Source organism: Seriola aureovittata, chromosome 18 (assembly GCF_021018895.1).
Source record: "Seriola aureovittata isolate HTS-2021-v1 ecotype China chromosome 18, ASM2101889v1, whole genome shotgun sequence".
NCBI classification, from domain to species: Eukaryota; Metazoa; Chordata; class Actinopteri; order Carangiformes; family Carangidae; genus Seriola; species Seriola aureovittata.
Genome location: NC_079381.1, coordinates 14,737,041 through 14,762,875, shown reverse-complemented (window position 1 = coordinate 14,762,875; position 25,835 = coordinate 14,737,041). Strand labels below are relative to the sequence as shown.

The 25,835-nt window shown below is 39.4% G+C and overlaps 1 protein-coding gene across 6 annotated transcripts in view; it reads right to left on the bottom strand.

Annotated features, from left to right (window-relative positions):
- The window catches only part of rgs3a (regulator of G protein signaling 3a), a 144,611-nt gene that overhangs the window by 66,759 nt on the left and 52,017 nt on the right, over positions 1–25,835 (bottom strand). For 4 of the 6 annotated variants that reach the window (XM_056403040.1, XM_056403041.1, XM_056403043.1 and 1 more), the window contains 7 exons: positions 25,037–25,142; positions 23,933–24,365; positions 21,812–21,851; positions 20,773–21,104; positions 18,947–19,024; positions 15,811–15,922; positions 11,286–11,329 (listed from right to left, as the gene is read on the bottom strand). In XM_056403040.1, coding sequence (XP_056259015.1) covers positions 11,286–11,329; positions 15,811–15,922; positions 18,947–19,024; positions 20,773–21,104; positions 21,812–21,851; positions 23,933–24,365; positions 25,037–25,142 — 1,145 coding nt within the window. Of the gene's footprint in view, positions 1–4,929; positions 5,061–11,285; positions 11,330–15,810; positions 15,923–18,946; positions 19,025–19,277; positions 19,302–20,772; positions 21,105–21,811; positions 21,852–23,932; positions 24,366–25,036; positions 25,143–25,835 lie in introns of those variants that run through there. The other 2 variants (XM_056403044.1, XM_056403045.1) reach the window with 2 other exon arrangements.

The window sequence follows — 25,835 nt, the reverse complement described above, 5'->3', positions numbered from 1 at the left end:
CAAAATGTAATCATTGAGAAAATAAAAACAAACAGGACAACCAGTTGGGACTCTCTGCTTTGTGAGTCATAGTGAACCAGAGGTCTCAGAGCTGCAGGAGGGTTTACGTCCCTAATCTGTCAAACAGAGGAAGTGTGCATGTTTACACAGTCTTGGTGTGTAAATATGAGGCAGACAGTGCATACTACAATGTAAACCACTTAATGACATCATGCACATTTTGTCTTAGTGAGAGATAAAAGATGACAGATGCAGAAGACCATACAGGTCATTCCTAATGAGAGTGATACAGCTTACACAGTATCAATTTCCATTTCTCTTGTGTATTTTTGTTTGCCACTATTGCAAATTTATGATTGCTGTGACGTTCAACTGGGCATTGCTGCATCTCTCTGGGATGGTTTTCCTGACAGTGACTTGCACATCATTGCATTACATCTGTTAAAATAATCAGTCATGCCAGCAAATGAGTAAACTGTTGACAGCTGGTTGCAGACCATATGTTTTAGGCAGGAACAGTCTGGAGCAGGCTGGAGCTTTCGTTAATGTTCGCGCTGCAATTTATTTCACAGGACAGCTGTCTCCTAGTTTGAACCAGATTTAAGAGATACTTCAGTTTTGTGATGCATACAGAATGTTTGTCCGTCAGTCAGGGGTTTAAAGGAACTAAAAGCGAAATTCAACTGAATATGATAACATTATATTCATGTTGGGACCAAATCGCCTTCAGCATTTGAACTGTTTTGAGGGAATTCACTGGAAACTCCATGACTCGGTGGAAGCAAATCTTTAGAGATTTTCATCTTAAGGTCATGTTGCTTCATGGCATTAAGCAGCATCTGGGCATAGACCCAGGCTGCAGTCCCAGAAACAAACAGTTACCCTTTTCCAAGACATATTTCATTTGTCAGTTTCGGCACCAGAATCAGTTCATGAATGAAGCTCTTACCATCAGAATAATAGAGTGACTATTTATCTTATTCAGAAAATGAATTACCTAAAGAACTGTATTAGCTAAAATAGCTAATGGTTACTTTACTCTAGCTATCCCTTTTTACAAATCCAACCATCCAAGAGATAAACATAAGAGCTAATGAAACAAAATTCAATGAATGGCCACTGGCCTGCCATGGAGTGGCTAAAAATACAGGCAGCATTTCCCCTTAATCAGATTGATTAAAGTGCTCCCTGGTTGAAGCCCTCCCCCTGAGCCATCTGGCAGATGAGTTTCCAGTGTGTCATTGGACTGCTGTCAACACACCTCGACTAAGCTGCTTCCACACAGGTTAGCATGGTTTCAGTGACAGCTAATGTATGTAATACTACTGAATGGACACACATTCAGGTACCTTTTTTTTTTTTTTTTTTTTTTTTATAATTAACCCAATTATAATGTTTTGCCTTTATGTGGCAACGAACGATTACATATATATTATGAATGTTTAAAAAGTTCAACAATTACTGGCTTTCATGCCAAGAGTTAAATAACAAGACTCCCGACTTCCGGTCTTTATGTCAAGCTACAGCAATCAGCTGCAGGCTGTAGCAAAAAAATACAACAGCAGAATCAATCTTCTCATCTAACTCTCAGCAAGAAAGTGAATAAGCGTATTTCTCAAAATCTCAAACACATCGAAATAAAGGTATCTGATGATGCATGTATTTTTTTTTTAGGTCATTATAATTTTCTTGGTGATTTGCTTTGCTTGATGAAGAGAAGTGCTAGTAGAGCATCGCCATGAGCTATAAATCCCTCCCACTGTCCCAACTGACTGCCCAGCCCCATATCCTCCATGCCCTCGTCGAGCGCAATCTCAGCTGCAATTACCTCTGAATTGTTTGCACCCACTGCTGATGGAAAATTAGCTCTGCTCTTGGGATAGACTAGACTGAAGTTTGTTCATGTACACACGAGTGTTTTGAGTGTACACATTAGAGGGGGATATGGCAGTAGACAGAGAGAGTCAATGAGTAATGCACAGAAGGAAGTGGAATTTTCTAAATTTAATGTGCACACCACAGAAGATGAGTGCACTAAAACGAGTGCACATGTCCTCATTGTGGTAAAGGTAATCTCCATAAGGCAATAAAAAAAGGCTTCAAAGAACACATAATGCCGGCGACTGTAATAATGATAATGATAAGGATGGAGAATGCCGAAGTGTATCTTTTGTTTTTGTGATATTGTAAATCTCTAAAATAGCTTTTCAGATACTTGCCAGAAAAACACAGTAGCAGGAGTGATGAGATATAAAATGTAAAGTGTCTTATCAAGTGTTCATGTCGTATCCGGCCATGCTCCTCAGGGATCAAAGGGTTTTTTTATTTTTCAAAGCAAGTCCCTATACACCATCACACCAAGCAGCGTCATACTCTATTAGTCCAATACACTGGTGCTGAACACGGTATCGTAATTTGTCACTCCATCACAGTTGAGTTAGTTACAGATAAAACTACCAGCACATCAATGTCCCATTATCTCATAGTAATACGTAATGAAGAGCACGCTAGTATAGCCATTGCTCTCATGTCAGACATAAGAGCTAATCGTGGACACGGTGCAATCTGATACAAAGCATGGTAACTAACTGTCAATATGCATTACACACAAACAAACGCGTGTTTTATAAAAAACTTAAAGCATGGAATGCGATTTCCTCTCAACTCAGTGGCTTTCCCACACTCTTTCATCTATTTGTAGTTTGTTTGTCTGGTTTCCAGCTCAGAGCTCTGCTGTGGTTTGCCTAGACGAAGTTGCCATGAAAAGAGCATGTAAACTGGAGCCTTTGGCCCGAGGCCCTTCCTATAGCCGCCAGGGAGGATGATAAGCACATGACGGGGCCGAGCAGAAGCTCTCTGAAGTCGAATACTGTTTCCAAAAAGTTTTCTGTTGCTTTTTTTAGCATCAGTAGTGTTGCGTGTTTACTTTCGTCATGACCATTTACGCAGTAAGTGAGTTCAGTGATCATTTGGCTTTTTTTTGCCCTTTCACATAATCATATCAGTTGTGCTTTAATTGCATAAGCATGAGTTTACTATTTTGAGCCTTAGATAAGAAGAGTATTCAGGTCAGTGCACATAGGTCTTTGTTTACATAAAATCTGTTATTTTGAAATGTGGCTTGGGATATGTATGTACATACCAATGAAATGGAAAATGTATTATTAATTTGGAAAACGTCTGCACACTTTCCCATAAAAGTTCGTGAATAATTCAGAAGCTGATTGCCATTTGTCCTGCACTTAATGGAACAGGGAATTTAACGCAGCTCACGAGAACACGTTCATCACCAATGCAGCTAGGTAAGTTGTTGGTGGTCGTAGATCTAAATGCAATCATATTGCTAAGATGGAGGTCTTTAAGTGATTATATTTAGATGTATAGCCACTATCTCTGCAGTCCTGGCAATCTGTGCCACCATATTAAATCAGAGTAAAAGCAAAATACACTTTAAGTTGTGGCTCGACTGGAGGAAGAGGGTACATCTCGGTTCAACGAGACCCCAGAGAGACTGGTCCAGCCCTGGCCATCTTATGGATGGCTACCATAAAGTAGGTATTTCGCTGACATGAGTCCCTAGGTGCCTATCGTTCTCACCCTGCCTTCAAACTGCAAGTGGCAGCCTGTATGTCATGCAGTCAATGAAGTGCCAGAAAAGCACAGAGAAACTTAAAATGCATAAAAAGGCATACTTCCTGCACATGCATACACACGTTGCAAACAGGTACCTACAGCCTCACATCTTTATAGATATGTTTAAGATGTCTTCTTATTCCTAGAAAAAGCATCAACAGTGAGTCTATGCTTGAAGTAATCAAATCAAAATCGCACCATTATTTACTGTGTCTACAAACGTCACATGAACGTCATCCCGAACATAATAAACAAGGAACACTCTGACCTTTTAACATACAGACCTGTACAGAGGAAAAAAACGACTGTATCTGTATGCACAGCATCCGCCTGTTGACAGTGCTCTCTTGCCGTTCCGCGGCCTACACGCAAACCATCACACTGTGATTTCACCTAGTTTAGCAGCGTCTCTCTGCATTCGGTGCCTCTTATCTCTTCTCTTCTCAATCATCACATTCTCTGCTCGAAGTGTACAAACGATAATTAATATTTCAAAACCAATAACCGCAAATTCAGCATGAAATATGATTTGTAAGCATGGATCAAGAGTGAAATCGTTTGCAATAACTGACCAATGAAGAAGTACAAAACTGATATGTAGTATAAATGTATGCAGACTTTACTGAGGTGAGGTAAGCAGTTTTAGTTGTTGTTACTGCTGTGGTTTGATAGGTGGAGATTAGTCATGATTTTGTGGTCATTAGTGACAACTGCATAATGCCAATGAGATATTAATGTTACTTTCCAGGAAATAGTGATAAATGAGTAACGATGCACTATGCACTTACTGGAATTCTCAGCTTTCGTTTGTTGACCATTATCATTACCATATTTATGCAGCCAGTTGTTGAAAAATTTGTCATCATCATTGTCACCTCTGTGCCACAGAGCCCCTCTGAAAAATTACACCATCAAAGTCCTATAGTTGTTCTACTTCAGCCTACACACACTTAATCACATACAACCTCTAAGTTTATAAAGTCTGAATAATAGAAAAGCTAGCTGTCTTCCGACTTAATGCAAACGATTATGGGTTTAACTCACTCAAGTTACATGAGTTAAAGTTTCGTGTAATTCAGCGCAGCATTAAGAAAACCACTAAGTCAGTCAATTTTTTAACATAAATTACACTTTTCCCATGCTTGCAAAAAAAAACAAAACATTTCTATCACTACAACTCTCACAAGATTTCTGAGATACTTCCTATTTCATGCAGCTGAGCCACAATAATGCAAATCTCTAAGTCTAAACCCTTGAATGTACCCTGAGCAGCACCCTCAATCAGTAAGCACTTACATCCCCACTGTCAGATAGCAGGTGCTGCTGAAGAGAGCTCGCCTCCCTGACGAACCGTTTCTTAGGCCCAATCCGGTCAGCCAAGTTGCCCATGATGACTCTGTGATGACCCTGATGCACTCCACCGGTGGTCAATAATCTCATACAGTGTCTCTCCTTTCTCTCTGTGTTTTTCGTTTACCTACACAACGATTCCTTGCCGTCTCTCTTCCTGCGTCACTGACACACTTACACACACACAGACACACACACACACGACTTTCCAGAGACACAATTGCACCCCCACCACCACCAACACACACACTTTCCTTTCACGTGTAAATCTGGGTTACATCAGTTCTGTTTTGAGCAAGTGCTAAAATAGGATGACCTCCAGCTATGGAGGAGAAGGACAGGGGTAGACAAAAGGAGGCGAGCGGTCTGTGACAGAGTCAGAGATGGATGAAGACTGAAAGTGTATAATTGCTCACAACTTCAGACACAAGGAGAGCGTTTCTTACTTCTGCATAATGAAAGTGCTATTTTACCACAGTCTGTGCTCATATCTTTTAAATGGATCAAGAAAAATTCAGTGTAAAGAGCCAATTTTAAAGATGAACAATGCCTTAAAAATGAAAGGTAAACACAGTGGACACTTGAAAATCCTGAATAAACTGACATGGATGAGACTCATTTAGTATGTAGGAGATACAATACTTCCCTATAATGAAAACATCTAGTGGGGAAGTCTGTTACATGACAAGTGAATGGTATGTGGTCATATATGGGGGCCACATATGTTGGTCGGTGGTCCCTTGGGAACCAGTGGAAATATCCCAGTTTTGGTGTACAAAGAATTTATGTTTGTTGTTTATGAACATATTTGTGTGCAAGTGTGGGTTTCCAAGCTTTTTTCTTTTTTTTCTGGATTTATTAAACCACCACATGTTAAGTTATTTATAGCAGCACTGTACAAATACAGTGTTTTGTTTACTTTTAGGCTTGCACGGCATTTTCTGCCTTTATTGGACAGGCTATGGTGGAGAGACTGAAATACTTGAGGGAAGGGAAGGGGGTTGGTTCAGGGTTAGGGTTAGACACAGGTCTTAGTTATTCCGCACAAGCATACACATACTTGTAAGAAAGAATGAGCACACAAAAAATGAAATGACATTAAAAATACATCACATTATGAACTGTATGTTTTTAATTTTTGGTTTTAATTGTGACCAGGTCAGGAGCAGTGCATCCATTAACAGAAGGGAAGAGTAGTAGTCTTCAGGGTAAATGCAATGTTCAACTAAAAACACAACAAGGTGTCCTAAATCTCTCTCTCTCTCTCTCTCTCTCTCTCTCTCTCTATTAACGTGTGTGTGTGTGTGTGTGTGTGACCGTTGTACAAAAAGACCAGAGAGAGAGTAATTCAATTAGAGTCTATCACATTACACACATATCTCATTTGAGTAAACACAATCACACAATCACACACACACACACACACACACATACACACACACACGCACATACACACACACACGCACACACGCGCGCACACACACACACACACACACACACACACACACACACACACACACACACACACACACTGCAGCAGCGAAGGTCAGGGCCATTCAAATTTTTCAAACATGTCTTAGTGTAGATGTTCTCTGTAGATGTTCTCTCCCAATCTCCTTTGATATCTTTTCCTCTCTCTTTCTCTTTTCATTCCTCTCTCCATCCACCTCACATGTTCCTCCACTTTACACACCAGTGTGACCAACTAATGCACGAAGGTCAACCACTCTGTAAAGACTCATCACTTAAAGATAAATGAGCACTACAGCGTTTAGCAACTGCCAAAGAGAAGAGAAGAGAAGAGAAGAGAAGAGAAGGGAAGAGAAGAGAAGAGAAGAGAAGAGAAGAGAAGAGAAGAGAAGAGAAGAGAAGAGAAGAGAAGAGAAGAGAAGAGAAGAGAAGAGAAGAGAGTACCTCATTTGATCACTTCATAATTTTTTATCTCTACAGCATAAAATGAATGTGGTTTGTGACAAAGGAATCCTATCATGGACCTAAAAGTAGCTTTCTTACAGTATTTGTCATAGTACTGTACATGTGAGAGATATGAGTCAGAGCAAACTGCATGGGCAGTGTGGCTACTGTTTGCTCCTTGAGGTATGAAATGAACTGCTGACAGGTGTATCAACTATAATAAATGACTGCACCTTTTGTGTGTGTGTGTGTGGGGGGGGGGTGTTCTGACAGGGCAGATGGAGGCATGAGGCTGACAGAGGAGATAGAGGAGGCTGAGCCAAGTTATTCTTAACTGGAAACAAGCACGCACGCACGCACACACACACACACACAAACACAAACACACACACACACACACACACACACACACACACACACACACACACACACACACACACACACACACACACACACACACACACACACAATCTCATTGCCGTTTCTCTGTCTTCTTGTCTGTCTTCTGTCATATATGCTGCACTAATTTGGTATTTTTGGGGGCATCCTCGCAAGGTTGTCTCAGCCGACTCTTTTGGGTAAGTATCAAGGTATCAAGCTGTCAGTGGTCCCTACTGCTATCACTGTGATATGTAATGTGTAATTTATTTGTTCATATATGGCAGTTTTATGACAGGACAAGAGCCTCACAGAGAAAGCCAAAATAAGAATTATAAAGTACAAACAATTCAGTAAGAAATGGCAGAAGAAAGAAAGAAATATGATGAGTAACGCTACTGTTTTATATTGATACAACCATTCCTGCAGACCTTCTTAATGTGTCGCATAAAATCCAAAATCTACCTTTAACTCACTCGTACTCTCTCGCTCTTTCTCTCCCATGCCGTCTTACGTAAGACTTTCTATTTATATATGTTGCCTAATTGGATAGACTGAATAATATTGGAGCCCTTTCCTTCCTCTTTTCCAGCCTGTGGGACAGATATCAGGCCCCTCTCATTCTGTCTGGAATTTCTGAAAAAAAAAAAAAGGCCCTTTAAAAAATTCATAAGCTGCTAATGAGGTTATGCAGCACCATTCAAAGCAAAAAAAACACTGTGACGATATGTGTATGTGCGTGTGTATGTGTGTGTGTGTGTGTATGTGTGTGTGTGTGTGTGTGTGTGTGTGTGTGTGTGTGTGTGTGTGTGTGTGTGTGTGTGTGTGTGTGTGTGTGTGTGTGTGTGTGTGTGTGTGTCTCTGCGGCAGGGGAGGTTTGGGCTCATATAGTTGCTTGGTGAAAAGATTAAACATATGAGCAGACATTCACAGCCCAAAACAAATTGCAGAAGAGTCACAGTGACTGTATGGATTAGAAAAAAAAAAAAAAAAGGAAATTGCCCCACCAGCTATCCAGTCTGTTCAGCTTATATTTTTAAAACCACTTCTGAGACATCCTCATTAAGTGGGCGGTGTTGAAATGCTCTAGTTTTATGTAATTGTTTCCATAAGTGCAAAAAGAAAGACTGATTGGTTCAACCAAATTCCATAGATTCACATGATGTGTAAATATCTTGAGAATGCAATCCGACACCTCTTTGCACAGGTGCTCCAGCAAACCACAAGGAGTCGCTGGTGCAGCAATAAGACCAGGCGTCTCTCTGGTTTTCTAACACAAAATCTGCCAGTTATGATTGATGCAGCTGCAGTGTGAGACAGTGTCTGTTCTCTGTGATATCTGAGCATAAAAAAACTAATTGTACAGAAACAGCTGATGGTTTTTTTTTTTTTTTCCCAATTCCCTGAGTTTGATGGGATTGTGATGTGAAGGTAACATGAAAGTGTTTTTATGCAGTACAACCAAATTGAATTTATTGTATTTTTTCAATGTGTCATACATATCCATATGCAAACTGGAGGAGTTATTGGATGCTGTTATCAGTTCCTTTTCATACTGGTTCTGAAAGGATCCAATCCTAACTTGACTCTACTGTAAGAGATGGGTGACAAAATCAATATCCTTATACTGTGTAAAAATGACTACTAAAGTGTAGTCAAAGCTAACATGAGGCTTCGGTAGCCTCAGTTAGACAAAGCAAGTGCAGTTTCTTCCAAAGTTACAATCATTTCAGTTCAAAATTCCCCATTTCTTTTTCTCCAGACACACAGTTGTTTCCTTGCTGAACAGCAGTAATAAAAAGAGGGAATTTCATAACAGAAAGACTGTAAATTCAGAAGAGACCTGCTTGATTGATGCAACTGCTACTGCTGAAGCCTCAGTTTAACTTTGGTTAAACTTTGGGATCGTGTCTCCCGTCCCAGCTGAATCCCTGCCAATTTAGACAAGAAGAATTATTGCAGCAACCACAAAATGCATGACTGTACTTATGCACATGAGAGTATAAATTTAAGACAGACTTATGAAAATGTGAAGCTCTACTTAAAAGAACATTTTTTCAAGCCTTTCTTTCACAATTTTTTTATCATTTCAAGATCCAACTACCCCCTCCTCTTGGGTTTGGTTCCATTCTGGATCTGGTTTCTGGTACAATGTAGAAAACATTTAGGCAATGACAAACAGCCCCAACAGAAAAATTACAGTTACTTGCAAATATTGAAATATTGTGAGAGTTTCAAAAGGATTCAGATTTCGGATTTGATATTGCTATCAAATCCCAACCCTACCCTTCACCACGGTGCCACCCAGCTACATGTCCTTGTTTTGAATTACGGATCTGCACATGCTAATATTTCAGCATGCTAATGTTAGCAAATTGAGCAGTTTTCAGCACACTTTTATGCCGTGCCAGATTACATATTTCACATCAAGAGAAACTCCAGACACATAACAATTTATGACAGTTTTTTACACAAGGTAAAAAATCTGTGAAGTGGATTCAGAGAGTGTGTGGCAGCTGCTATAGTTGGATACAAACAACAGCTTGAGAGATGTGTGCAAGATGAGGGGGGCGAGAGTGTGAAAAGGTGGAAGAAAGAGATGAGTAGAAGTGATGAAAACATAACGTATGGCAACATTAAAAGGATGATGAAAACGTTTCATTCCCTCATGACACACAACCCAAGTTTAAAAAAAAAAAAAAAAAAAGCAATAAAATGGGCATGGAGAGCAGAAGAAGAAAGGGAGGGGCTGCTGAGGAGAAAGGAGAGAAGGACTGGCTACCACCACCTGCAAACACGCTCATTAAATAGAGACAACAGAAAATTTCAAGACTGAGAAAACAGACTCCAAAACCATAAAATCCTATCAAGGCATCTGTCAGATAACTATCACACCCTCCTTTTTTCTGCCTTCTTCCCAGCAGCTTGCTTTTCTGCTCCCTCTTACTCCATTTGAGTGCAGCTGATTTGAATTTTTTATGTGAAAACTACTGTCTAAACATTGCCATGACTACTGAGAGGACAGATAGTGATGCGGATTCCCACTGATATTTTGAGCTCTTTTAAAACTAATCATGTAGACCTAATAATTCAGCTATCTGTGAAGGAGAGAACTGTTGTTTTGCAACTGAAAATTAGGACATGCAGTTATTCATGGAGGTAATGTGTATTTTACATCTCAAACAACATCTTGGTATATATGTTTTAGTGGCTTTAAAATCTTTCCCTTTTTCGCCTTTAAACTTTTACTGAGACCATTTTTCACACCTGTTGTGGCCATGTATTTTTTATACTGCTGAGACAATGGAAAATGTTAGACTTTAAAGTGCCATTTCAGTGTTAAATAATTGGTGAACACAGCAATGTAATATTAATAATTATGCTTTTTCCTTTCATCTTAAAATGATAGCCAGAGAGGTGTTACAGGGGATGGAAGAAAGGATGATTATTTGTCATAAATGTCATAACTGTGATTGTGTAAACAAAGCAAATCACAATGTAAAATAGGTGCATTGCATTTGAACACGTGTAATGTTTTTGTACTGAGCACTACAATCCTTGGGTCACATAGTTCAGTTTTACACTTGTGTCAGAACATATCAATTTACTGTATAGTCCACAGTCTTATTTAAAATGAAGATTATCTTAAATCTGAATTTATAAAATACCTTTAAATCTGAATATAATAATAAAAAACAACCAAAAGCCTGATGGTGCAATCATAAAATCTTTACACTATATGTTTCTATAATATATCAAGAGCAAATGGATGGTGCATGTGTGATAGAGACAAGTCTGAGATGGAGTCAGATCTGACAAAGACATGCAGAGAAAAGACATTTTCATTAGAGCGTTCTGCTAATCCTTGTGTCTCCTCTGTAATGTGATTTCCACCAGAGTCAATTGCCCCTCCGGCTCGCAGACAAAATAGGCTGTTCACATCAGACCTTCCTTTCCTCCTCTTTTTTTCTTTCAAACAAGCACAGATGCATGCAATCTTTTTCTCTTACCTCTGTCATGTGAATAAGGTAGAATCTCAGTTCTTCAGCATAATCTGTAAAACAAAGTAACACCAGAGATTAATTTGAATTCTTTCTTCATGTCATCTTTTTTCCTTCCTGCCAACCTTCTTTCCTCTGTTTCACTTTCACACTCGCCCTTCCTTCCTTCTTGTGCATAAAGCAGCGTTTTTGAAGCGCATTGATTTCCAATTATGATTTTACCAAAATGCCTATATTGATGGAAAGCTTTTACTGTATGCCAGCCTTATAGACATTCACCCATAATTCACTGAGGAAGCGCTCTGTGAGACAGGCCTGTGGGTCTGGAGTCAAGATAAATGGTTTTAATCGAATGATCCTTCCCCTCCAACACAGACACGCACTCAAACATACACCCACATAATCTATATGTGGTGGTGATGTTTGCTATTTTATTAGAAGAAAGCACACACACACACAAGCCAGCGGTCTAACCATGACTAGCAATCTTGTCTAGATCATCACACTGAGGAGCGGAGCGGCCCTGAGGATTTCTGTGTTCCAGAAAGACATGGGTCATCTATTCAACCCTACACGCCTCCCTTTTCTATCTATCTATCTATCTATCTATCTATCTATCTATCTATGCTTTAAATCTTAGGTATATCTCTATTTTAAAAAATCTTTGGGTAGACCTTACTATTATACTTGTTTATAGTTGAAAACTCAAAAACTCAGCTTCTCTACTTCATCAAGACTCAGTGGGTGTCTTTTGATCAGTCTTGATTGACCAAACATCCTGTACCAACTGTCATCAAATTCTGACTCAAATGTTGCTGAATCTTGATTGAACAGAAGTGACATCATCATTTTCAAAATGCACCCGGCCCACTTTAAACCAGTGAGAGGACCTCAGACAAAAACAGAAATACAGAAATCGTTCATGTGAAATAACCAAAACACTTCCAACTTTGGTAGAAAATGATGTGGGTCTGTGAGACCCCATCACTCGCAGTGAGAAGCTGATTGAGAAATGTTTTCCTGGCTTTGAATAAGACTCACTCACTCCTACTGCAGGATCTGTAAATAAGGGTTGCCGCTCTGAGAGGGTGATTCAAATTTACATAGAAAGGCAGGAAATGTATTTGGATACTATCTACAGTAACTAAATGCACTGAGGCTGTTGAGGTTGTTTTGTCACTGAGCTGCAGAGGAGAGTTAGTAACACAAAGGGGGAATTTTGTGATAAAAATATTGTCAAGACTCCATTAGGAAGGGATCTTGTTACATCCAATGTGGAGAGGACGAGTGATTTCAGATTTTGCCATGTGTCATCAAAAGACTGAGAAAAAACATGAACTAGTCCTATGAATCTGAATTCTAAGGTGTATATTTATGAGCGTGTTTTGTGACACCACAACTAGTTTTGAAGCCATGTGTGGTCACTGAGGATGGATTTATTTTTTTATCAAATTAGGAGACAAATAAACTTACATTCAAAACATTCTGGAAATTTCAAGAAGCTAGAAGGATATATATTATATTTTTTAAGAATGTAATTGAACTTTTCTCGTATGAGACATAAATTTTGATCTAAACCAGAACACTTTATGTCTTAAAACAGGTCTACAGGGGATCTATAAATCATCTGAACTCATCCATCCTACGTTTACTAAATCCAGACTCTCTAGGCTCAGTCTCACAACAGAGCAGAGAAAAGAATGTGTCTGCTTTTTTATTTCATGAGTTTATTACACTCCCAGGAAAGTGTATGAATCCACCTTCCACATTTTCACCCTGAATTGTGTCAGCAGACAGCAGCCTTCGATTGCAGTGGATGTTCAGAGGCAGCTCTTAAACTTTTTGTTGGCTCCTGTTGGCTGTATTATACTAGGTCTAACTGATACTGCTGAACAGAGGAGAGACAAACTCCCCCTTAAAACGATAGGTGGTCATGGTCAGTGTGTGATGTAGGTACAGCAGGGGCCGTGGGAAGTGTGTCTCTTTTCATAACCAGCAGCAGAGGTCACTGTTGGATATCTTTCTGATTTTCCACAATCCAGCAGAGTGCTGCCATACAGCACGTCAGAGGGGCTTGCTGATGATGTCAGGTAAAAAGCTTGTAACTCACATGTTTAACGATATCCATGTTTTCGGTTAAAATGAAAAGCGCTGTTTTCTTTAGGTCATGAAAATGCTCAGAACCTTTCGAATACTATTTAAAAGACACACTGATATATTTGTTCTTGATTTCTGAAAAGTTATAATCTTAAATGTGGAGTGGATTTACATAATAGAATTGACATAGTGGTGTGTCAAATGTGGAGAAATTCAAATCCTTTGTTGTCACTCACATTTTCTCATGAATACAGTGAAGAACAGAAACCTCAAAGGTGAGAAAACTGTCTTGCTTCTGTGTAGATGTACACTGCTCTCTTGCTTACTTAACACTTTGGTGCACGAGTTGTCAAAAGGTTTCACATCATGCAGATGGTTGAGGTGGAGGTGGTCTTGTTAGTTTGTTTAGTACAACGACATTTGGATTGACACACTATCACTTAGTTTTAACATCACTCTATTTAATATCACTATCACTTCCCACGCTCCTCAGCCTAGTAACGAGGTGACAGGAACACAGGAAAGCCCCTGTATTGAACTTGCACTGTGTCTCTCTCACACACACACACACACACACACACACACACACACACACACACACACACGTCAAACACACCCTTGTTGAAACAAACACAATCCCCCGGCGCCTCTTTCCTGAGTGACGCTGCTGAAGCGAAATAACAATGACAGGCAGCGGGGTGGAGATGTGTGTCTGTGTGTGTGTCCTCTCATGAAACACACAAACTCTACTGAATCCCCACCCTGGTGATCTCCGATTGTTTGGGTCAAGGGTGGAGGTCAGAAGTGGCCCAGAGGAGACCAGTGCTGTCCGCAGGGAGGGCAGAGAGGCTCAGACCGCCCTGCATCAGGGTGCTATGTTTTGAATTCATAAATGCTTGTGCTGGAGTGTTTTCTTAACATTATTCCTTACTGTGTCAACCTTACCTGCAAAATGAATGTGTTTTTCATATTGCTGTTTTATATCTGCAATTAATTACCCTCTCCCGTGTCTGGCATTTCTGTTGCTTCCAATAGCAGATCAAGAGGTAGCCACGCTGTCATAAGCCTGACTCAGCAGATATGCTAACTTGTCCGCATTTATATACAGTACCAGTCAAAAGTTTGGACACACTTTCCCAAATGGGAAAATTGATTTCCCTCAGCAGAATACATAGCGAGAACAGTGAGTTATCTGCATTTAAGACTCCGATTGATTTCAGTCAAAGTGAAAGTTTGTTAACCTAAAGGACGATGACAGTGGGTTCCAGCACAAGTGTCTCCCTGTGGAGAAAGACTATGTGGCTATGGGAGGCTATGCTAACACCTCTGTATGTAGGGGGCTTTATGCACTGAAGGTCAGGCCCAGCTTTTGAGTAAAAGACTCAAAACTATTAATTATCAAAACAGCATTGGTTTGTACTGAGTAAAGTACTGAGATCTCAGAGCACAATTGTCCCCCTCTACATTCACACTGACTCTGAACACTGCACTGCCTTTAAAGCCATTATTCTGCACTGAAGAACACAGCATCACCCCAAAACCTGTTATCCTTTACAGATCAATCCCATAATCCTGACACTACTACCATGCTGTTTAGTCCTGTTTATTGTCACACAGCATTTGGTACTTTCACGCCATATACAACGCTACATTTTCAGCAGCATGGGTCTAAGTGCATCCCCTCTCCCCTTGCTGTGTCCCAAGCATGACTCCAAACCTTTGCCCATGTCTCCGCCCACCACTCTAAACACAGATATTTACAGTGAGCCCTATTTATTTGACTTGCCTACGCTGTGCGCAGCCCCGATGGCCAGCCTATTCTCTCCACATCGCCAGAGGAGATGGTTGTTTATACCAAGGTGAAATAAAAAGACAAAGCAACAGGAACTTGGGCAGTGTTTCCCTAAATATCCTCTGGTTAAGTTCAGCTGAAACGTTCACTGTAATCATAGTGCTGTAAGTTTATTTCTAGTCGTGCTATTTGCGTGTTCAAGTGTTACAATTCTCTTTTATTATTCTGTGTTGAACTATAAAAGGTCAAACATAGTTTAATATGCAAACCTATAGATAAGATTGTTTGGAGATATATTTTACAGATTGCAATTTTGGCTGATGTTTTATTGTTTTTGGTCTTTTAAGAAATTTGTTGATGTAGTAAAACAACCGTTTCACTCAACATCTCTGACATCTCAGAATTAAGGCTCATTTAGTTTACAGTGACTACAAATATTATATTTAAGAATTCAGCAGAAAAGGTTATTGCTGTGATGTGTGACCTTCCGATTACTGGACCGACTCAAGTGCCCTTATGTCTGCAAATTTACAAAGCAAATGATGAAACTTATACTTGTCCTGCCACAGTTTGACATAAACATATAGACTGACAAAATCCAGGATTGCACACAGTTTGGTGACAGGTGTATTGACGCTTACGTACCGTCCTGGAGCCGGAGCTGTCTGAGGTACAGGGGACTCTGAAGGACGTTACACCTGCCTGGCTCATTTTCCCTTGTCACCAGCATCAGGTCGTTGTAGACAAACACTGTGACCTAAAGAAAATCGAATGGACAGAGGTGGAGGAGCAGGATGCAAAAGAGAGGGATGTTTAAAAAAAAAAAAAAAAGAAGATGAGAAATGGAAGAGGAGGAGTAGGTGAGGTTGAAAAGGAGACAAGAAGGGAGAGGGGAAAAAAAAAACACTGAATTTAATTTCGCACTGACCAAGACTTTACACCTTAGGCAATCATATCTCACAAAAACACCTCTGCAATCCAGTGATATGCGCATAACACCATCTAACACACTTCAAGTCTCACCCCCATACCCCATACAGCCTTATGCCTTAGCACAGGAAATGCAGCTCACACATATGTAGGTATGGCCAAACACTATAAGTTTTAGCTGGGTTAGCTTTTGTGCATGCATGCCAGCAATATGGCCCACTGTCTGGAGAAATTCAAATAAATAAAGATAGGAAAGAAGTATAAAGAATTAAAAAGAAGAAGTAGATGATAAAAAAAAAAAAAAAACGAAGTCTAGATGTTTGCATAGTGGTCTCTTATGTGAGACTGTGCTTCCAAGCAACATAACATGCATACAGATGGGCACTGTTTGAAGACAAAGCTTTTGCTTTGGTGGCTTCCTCTGAAGGGTGAGATAGCACAGTGGGTATTTCAGATGTTGCCAGTATCTGGTTAGAGAGAGAAAGTGTGTGTGTGTGTGTTCGTGTGTGTGTGTGTGTGTGTGTGTGTAGGTTTGAGTGGGTGGAAGAGGATGTAAGTAAAAGTAAAGAACAAGGACAAAGCATATGAGAGTCAAGCAGCGAACTGTTTTCATACAGAGAAAACTGTAGAATTATAATACATAAAACACATTATATTATAATACATATTACATATTATTCATATACACATTACACATATATTAACACAAACTTTTCATATGTTTCTCTCTCTCTCTCTCAACTACTGTATGTGTCCTGTTCCCAATATCCTGTATTATCTTCTGATGTATTGTAAATGTAAAGAGAATAATGACTTTCTCTGATCACTTTAATTCATTAAAGGACCAACACATACTATAAGACTCTGTTAACAGTGTATTTAGCAGGTTTAAACTGATTTACTTACCTGCATGTTTACTAACTAGAAATAACATGTTTAATGTTAATATAATTTAAATCCACTTCGGTCTTTTATGTCCAAATGTCACTTTGGAGCATTACTAATATTTAATCCACTTAAAGTCTATTTTGGACATTTTGGTCACTTTGGACTAAATCCAATTAGTGCCATGTTCTGCTTATAAATTGTGTACAGACATTAAAAAAATACAAAATGCATTTTCCTCCAGGGCAGACTTATACAACTCTAGTGAGTGAAGAGTAAAAGCTGGAACAACACAGAGAGATCATTAAAAACAGTCTGTATAAATTGGCACAGTGGAGAGAAACTCCTTCCTGACAAACACTGGCTGTTAAATATTTGTTTTATGACTGACCCTAGAGAGAGGCCAGAATTACCTTCCATGCCAGCAGTCACTGCACTTCACTGCACCACAGAGCAAAGATTATCTGACAGGGCAAATTAAAGAACTGTGGCAAGAGCTTCATTCAATCCGGCAATATTCTTTTTCTCTTTCCACATACAGTACGGTCTACACACACACACTTCTCATGCATTTTCTAAAAAATAGTAAATAGAAAGTATGAGAACTTTTAATTTTTGTCGCAGAAGTGTTACATATTTTCTACTTTAACCTTTACAATGTACTGTAAAAGATACATTATAAAGCAGAATATCATTGTAAGATCATCTTATTTTGAAAGGATCATTGATATACACTACTGGTCAAAAGGTTTAGAACACCTCAATTTTTCCAGCTATTTTAAAAATAAGGAGTCATGTAATATTCCTGTTGAACTAAATTTAATCAAAGTTTTTGACTCATCCAGCAGCTGAACACTCTGGCACTCCTGTCCATTGTGAAGGCAATATAGAGTACTGCTTCCTGCAGTACAGCATTGTCCTAATAATGCATTAGAGGATGCAGTAACACAATCTGCAACACTGCCTTTGTACAGACATGGGGTTTCTAAGTCATCAACAAAACCTGTGGGAATTGTTTGCATTAACTTTCAAGGCTTCATTTACTTCCATTGCTGCAGGAAAGCTGTAAATTAACCAATTTCTTAATCCCCCCCAAAAAAACCTGTTTACATAATTTTTCAGTTTTTGGTGATCTAATTTTTTTTGCTGTTTACTTCGGGCAGTTTACCTTTGCACCATGTAAGGTTATTCACAGAACTTGATCTACTTCAATAAAACTTTCAATAAAAACTGTTAAAATGGGGCTGTTCTAAAACGTTTGACCAGTAGTGTGTATCAAAGAATCTGCAGTTTCTTTTGATAGATTAAACAGAATATCTGTGATAGTCAGATCATACGCACACTCCTCCTTCATCAATCATTCATTTTCCTCAACTCATGTGGGCCTGATAGTCCAGAGTAGTTACAAATTCATCAGAGATGTTCAGACATCTCCTCTCAGGATGTTGCTCTGTACTTGTTCTCCCTTTCTATATACATGCATTACTCTAAAATACACACATTTTGACTTGAGATGCACATTGGGGCAATGGACCGTCACTTCCAGTTTGACTAAACAAACAAACGACGTAACCGGTTGTGACAAACCAACAAAATGTTTGCCACTAGTCAGTTTGTTTCCTGCAATCTGAAGAGAAGAGGAGAGGAGAGGAGAGGCCCTCAATCTTTCTGTATCAATCAAATTATAAAAGTCTTGAAAGAGCACAAAGAAAATCACGTTTCCTCTTCCCTCATATCACTAAAATCCAATCCTGCACTTTCTAGGCACCATTTTGAAGCTTTTGATTTCTCAGTCAACAACAACCAAAGTTCCTGTGCAGTTCAGTAAACCGAAGAAAAGGCTTCAAGACGGAGTTATTAACATAGAGTGTAGAAAACGTACAAACAGAAATGTTTTATTATTGACATACGCTCACATCGCGTGTATAGACAAACATAGCATCATTACTGCACTGATGGCACTTACCTTGAGAGAGTGGTGCTTGCTCTCATGTAATATCATCTCCTCAGATATGATGAGCGTTCGGCTGCACAGGTCAAGAGGCTGGATAACAACAGATTACACAGACAGATTAGGTTTAAAACAAGATTAAGTTTTCAGACATAATTTTGAGGCTCATTCAATGATAGCTGATACCTTTCATCAGATATCAATGACCTCAAGCACATCGAGCTGGTGTTTTTACACTTAGCATTTCCATGAAGTCAGAATCATGAACATATGTTAAGCTTTTCACAGGATAAAATTCAAGAGGATAATATTGCACTTGTTACTGATTAGAAAAAAGTTATAATACCAAATCCATCTCAGCTCCCAAATCCAAACGATCTGCTAAACTGATAACAGTGAGTCTTCTTTTTGCTGTGAGAAACTCAAGTGTAACAGTTTCTATAAAGACAGAGAGTGAGCTGTGAGGCGGTACGTGCGGTCTGAGTATGACAAGACACTGACACTTAAAATGAACAGTGTGGCAATGTGGGAGGAGGGGACTTCCTCTCAAGTCCAGGGTTTGAAAAAAGGGCCAATCTTATGTGTGTGTGCGCAGCAGGGTCAGGGTTTCATATTTATGTATGAATTAACAGGAAGTACCACCGCATTGTTGAAGTGTAAATGACTAGAAGTATCTGAAATGTTGTAGTGGGAGGAAATATATCACACCTATCTCCTTTGGTTATTTTATCATGTTTATGTTGCAACGACACATGACTCGACATAACTTTGCCTATGCTTCCTAATTGGACTGGACTATACCCCCTTTACAGGAATACAAAGTCTTTCTCATTATGATACTACACAAAATATATTAAGTATCAATAAACAATTTTCTGACCAGAGTAAACACAACATCAATAAAAGCCAAAATAAGCCCTTTCATTTCATCAATAAAGTTCCTTCTCTTCTTGTACTGTATATAGAAGATATGTGCAGAAAATAACAATCCTTGTTACTCTGTTTTTACCACTGACCTCCGAGGTTCACTCTCCACAGTTTCCTCTCTCTCCTCACAGACAGATAAGTGCTGTAGCCCAAAGGCAGAAACTCCCACAAAAAAATCAGCATATCTAAAATGAGTTATGTATAAAAATAGAGCCCTCTCGGCTTGCAAAATGTGAGATGCTCAGAAAGAAAGATCAACATATTTCATAAAACATAAATGCAAAACCATAAATGTCTACTTCCTTTAGACTGAAATTTGCAGGGGGGGAAAAAATCATCATACTCTATCTAGAATACCACCATCTGTTGCACCATTGGATTTCCCTGTCATCATCCCCCCTCTTGCTCCTGTCTGTCTTTTTACTGCATACTGATAATAATAGTTTGGCATTTTGGAAGATACATGTACTCGCTTTTTTGCCAGGGGTTAGATGACAAGATTAATATCAGTCTTATATCTGTCCATTAAATATGAAGCTGCAGCCATGCGCCTGTTAGCGTAGCTTAGCACAAAAAAAGGGAAATGGGAGGAAACAGCCAGCCTGGCTCTGTCCAAAGGTAACAAAATCTGCCTCCTAGCACCTCTAAAGCTCACAAATGAACACACTATATCTTGTCTGTTTAATCTGCAGAAAAATAGAAGTGTAAAATCATGTCAGAACCTACTTCACTACAAAGGCTAGGAGCTAGATCCTAACAGGATGTGAATGAAAATATTGTAATGCGATAGTTTCCCCTAAAATGTATACAATGAATAATTAAAACAGAAATTTTGATGCACAAAAATCTACTGCAAAACTACCAACCATCACCACTTCAGAAACACACACACATATTCACACAAATTGGCCTACCTGAACAAAGATGGGGAAGATAAGGATCTTGGGGGCCACTTTGACATATCCATAATTGCCATGTGGAGTATGTGACCGGACGATGGTACAGTTCTGGTAATTGGCAAAGTTGGCGTTCTGCTGCTGGTAGTTGGACATGCCGGCATTAGTGGAGGTGGACGACGTCTTTGTCGACTTGGAGTTGTTAGACCGTCGTAGGAAGCCAGTGCGGCTAGAGAGACCCCCACCACCACCTCCTCCAATACCACCACTCATTCCTCCAGAAAAACCACCACCACCACCTCCCTGGGGTTGTGGAACAGAGGCCTGCCGTGTGGGGTATAATCTGGCAGCTGGGGAACAAAGAACAAAGAAGAATCACTTTCATTCTCATCTTCTCGTCTAACTCTCAGCAAAAAGAAAATCAAAATATTTCCCACAATTTCATGGTCAAAAGGTTGTCCAGAAGTGCAAGTGGTGGTTAATCAACTAATCAAAACTGCTAAATTTTCAGGTTTCCTGATCTGAAGACATAGTTTCCTGTTGGGTTAACTTTACCAGCTGGTTAGCAAGAGGCTCCAGCTGCTTTTTAAGCTTCAAGTGTTGCTGAATTTTCAGGGTCACTCTTTCACCAAAGTAGAGTAGCGCTCCAAAGTTGGTGGACAGGACAGAAGATACATATTTGATATTTTGAGCTGTTACATTGGCCAGCTTCAAGAAGACAAAAAATCCCATAGTAAGATTAAAACTAGTGATAACTGAATGCTGTAATTAATTCAGAAGAGGATTCAAACAGTGGGCAACAAAAGTATTTTGCATTAATTGTATTCCTGACATCAGTTTAATTTGTTATTTTGGGTGCCAAATGTTAAGTGAATTTAATCATATTCTTTAAATTAACAATAACCTGCGATGTGAAGTCAAAAATTTTATTACCACTGGGTGACATCCAAAATGATAAAGGCATGAAAGCCAACTTAAACACAGGCTTTCAGCCAAAATACCCAACAGAGTTCATTGTAGCCATTAACAAAGCACTGCAGGATTATGAATGTCTTACCTAATGTTCCCTGGTTGTCTTGGTAAACAGGCCTCAAGATCTGAAAGGAGAGTAATATGAAAATACATTAATATAAATAACACTTGTTTCAGCTGACATCTAAACTACATCAAGAATGGAAGGAAGTCAAATGAACAATGACGTAAGATACAGTTGTTTTATGACTAAATTGATAATATATTGAGAATATAAGTAAAATTTTGGTCTTAACTTTCTATGATGTGATGTTGATCATGTACTCTATAAGATATCTGCCAACTAACTGACTATGCCACACTTTTTCTCTAAAATCAGAGTGTTTGAGGTTAGTTAAAAGATTTTATTTGTTATTATTTTATTTGTGTCCTATGCTTTCATTTTCGGTGCTGCTATGCCATGAGTTTGTGTTTTGGGACCAAGCTGGACGTTATCATCTGCAGTTTGTTGCTTGACATTGAATTTAGTTTCCAGGACTCAGCTGAGCCCGTTTCAATTGCGCTGGACTCGGTGAGGCAGTGATGGTTTCTACCTGTCATATCAAATAACAATCAACTGAGGGAGTAAAGAGAGAAAGCTGCCACCATGTCACATGGTGTTCAGATTAATACAGGAGGTGAACTCAAGGTTGGAAAGTCACAAAATATTAAAAACATATCATTAGCTCTCTTTATTGCCATCTTATTGGGATAAACACTATCCGCAGTGTGGGCTTTCAAGGCCATCACTTAGTGAACTAGAGTATTGTGTCGGTGTGATAAGTCACCATGACCCATTTCCACGGGCCTTTCGGTATATTTAGCCTGCGATGGCCACAACATCTCACCAAACACCAAATCCTTGACTATTAAGTAGAAGTAGAAGTGGCAGCAAGTGCCTCTAATCATTTTCCTGAAACTCCCCAATCTGCCTACATGTTTTCTTTTAATATATTGTCTGTCATTTCTCTGAATCTGCTTCTGCTCTTCCTTCTAAAAATCAATCTGATCTTATGTTTCAGATTGTTCTCAACACAGACTTCTGCCATGCACTATAATGTTCTCTAACTGAACCAGAACCTAACAAGAATTTATCAGTGAATCTGGACAATGCATGAGGCACACACAGACACATGACACACACACACGTAGCTTCAAGTCACAGACAAACTCAGTAGAAAACAAAAATAAAGGAAATATACTATCAAGTCCACATAAGATAGTAAAAGGATTTAGTGAGTTAGAAATGTTTTGGAAGTCTGGAGCAACTATTTAGACACTGTAGGTTGCACCTAGATTGCAATCAACAGAAGACAGAGGGCACTGCAGGGTGACTGACTCACACACATCTTGGATCTTTTGGTTCAACATTTTTGTTACTCTGAGGTGGTTAATAGGTTAGTATCGTTTTGTTACAGGGGGGTTAGCTGAGGAATTGAGTTCAGTCTTTTTGATTTAATGAGTTTCCTTTATTTTGTTTTTATGATGAAAGCTTTTACCTCATATACATGATGTCACTAGATGTAACCATAAGTACATGCTATATAAAACGTCATGTACATGTCATACTGTCCATGTATATACATGTTATACTTAATGTAAAACTGCATATGATGCAATGGACCAGTCTTGGAATAGTGTATGTGAATTTTCATAAAGTATGCATTAAAGTAATAATTTTGTTATATTTTTTTTTCCTCTTTCTTAAATACCAGAACTATTTGTCTTAAAATAGTGATGTATAATCTATGGCACAGATGATTTATCTATAGGATACCTGTAAGATAAATGATGTCAGATACATATGCATTGTTTTCCTAATATGAACTGTGTTTAACTGCCAGTGCTTCACATAGTACAGACAAACAATGTATTATCAACAACTGCATTTTATATATTATTGTCTACTATTGCTTCCTAGTCTCTGGCCCATATCTACATGAATGAACTATGTGTAGTATGTTCAAAACATGTCGTAAAGCACAAATCAGTGAGACAGCAGTAACCCAAATGGCCCACACATACTGTAAACACAGTCCTTCTATCTATCAGCACCAGGGATGAAAGGTAAGGACACATATCTAGGATGAGCCACCATATGACCGTGGTGAGGATGAGGAGGACGAAGAAGATGATGAAGGTGCAGCCCACCACCAGTCTGCGGTACCTGGCTTCCGGGGTTGATGGGCGCCAGGATGATGTAGTTGTCCCCATTGGATGCCTTCACCCTGGTACCCTTCAGTGTGGCAGTGTGAGGGTGGTGGAGGTGTCGCGGTTTCCCATCCAGCTCCTCGGCTGACCCTCCCTGGGCCCCCCACGCCAGGCTTCCCATGCCTACACCACTGCTATTTCCGGCTTCGGAGCCGTTGACCAGCAGCCTGCGGGTGGCAGCGGCACGGTGGTGGGCTGGGAGAGGCGGCACAGCTGGGGGGGTTTTGCTGGTGCCAACATCTGGTACACGCCTGCGAGTAGGGGGCGAGGGGGCATCATAGTTTGAGGTGGAGGGCTTATAGGAGGGCCGGTGAATGAGGCCCTCAAAGTTAGGCTTAGCTGAGGGACCGGTACGCCACACCACCACTGTGATTTCATTGGCGCTGTTTCTGCAAAGAGAAATACAGATAATGATCAAATAAGGAGTAGTGAATATAACATGTGTGTGTGTGTATATATATATATATATATATATATATAGTAGTGAATATAACATGTGTGTGTGTGTATATATATATATATATAATATATATATATATATATATATATATGAATTTACTCCAAATCACATGGAAAGTGTTTCAAATAACACACTATGTATTACAGAAAAACACAATAACTGAACATTTCCTTGCACATTGTATTTGTGTTTCTGCTATAAGAAGGATTCAATAAAATCACAGAACAGAAGGAAATCTATGTAAATCTATTCTGTTGTTGCAATTTGACTATATCATGAAAGTAGCGATAGGACAACCCAATAAGAAAAGAACAGGGCATCAAATACTTAACGACATAGCTGTGATTATGTTGTTGACGCCTGATAAATCACTGACATCACAATATATAATTCTTTTTGGCTACTGCCAATCTTTACTTTTAAAATTAAGGATCTGTATAGATAGAGGTCTTCTTCAGGAAGACATACGTATCAGAATGGCTTTCAGTTGAATAGATAATCATTTGTAATGACTGAATCCTGAATAAGCCTCTGAATGGGATGCTCCAACAATTTGGTGTTAATTAGTCCCATAATCCTCTGGCGTGTTGGGGTCATTACCTGATAGCGTGGGCTAAGTCCACACATTTCCACTGCTCCACTGGCTGACCATTTAGCTGCAGGAGAGTGTCCAACTGTTGCAGACCTGCCTGATCTGCTGGACCCCCTGCCAGAGTGAAGAGACAGAAAAAGTTCAGATTATTACACACTATCAAGCACCATTCATGTTGTCCAAGGCTATGGCTCCTTTAAACTTGCTCCTTCAGTCTTGGAGGTAAAGAATGGCAAATTACTCTGCAGACGAAACAATAAAATAATAATCTAAGAGATAAGATTCTGTTGTTTTTGTGAGATGAAATTCTGTTTTGAATCCCTTTATCTCTCCACAAGGACAGTAACGATGTCATTGCTTCAAGATTCAGCATCTTGTTCAAAGACATGGCCGCAGCGTGAAAACCTGCCAACATGGGGGCTTGACTCCAAGTTGTCCATTTGACAGACACGCTCCCCATTAACTGTAACACCCTGCTGACTGAGGCAGCCCTTATGGTAATTCTCAAAGCTACAACCAGTGGAGTAAAAATAAATAAATCAGCCACAGGTGAAATGAAACTTTCATGATGTACCGGTTGAATGCATGAGATTTCAAACTCTGGTCAATCAGTGTGAAACGAAAGCAACTTTCGCTGTAAAATGATCCGTTACCATATTGCTTACATAGTCTAGTGCTTTTAAATTGGAGTACAGGGAAAGACTCAATAATTAGTTCATGTCATGAATATTATTAAAACTAGAAATCAAGTGTTGGAAGCACTGCAAGTGAAAATGAAAAACATCACTGATAGCCAGACAGCATTAC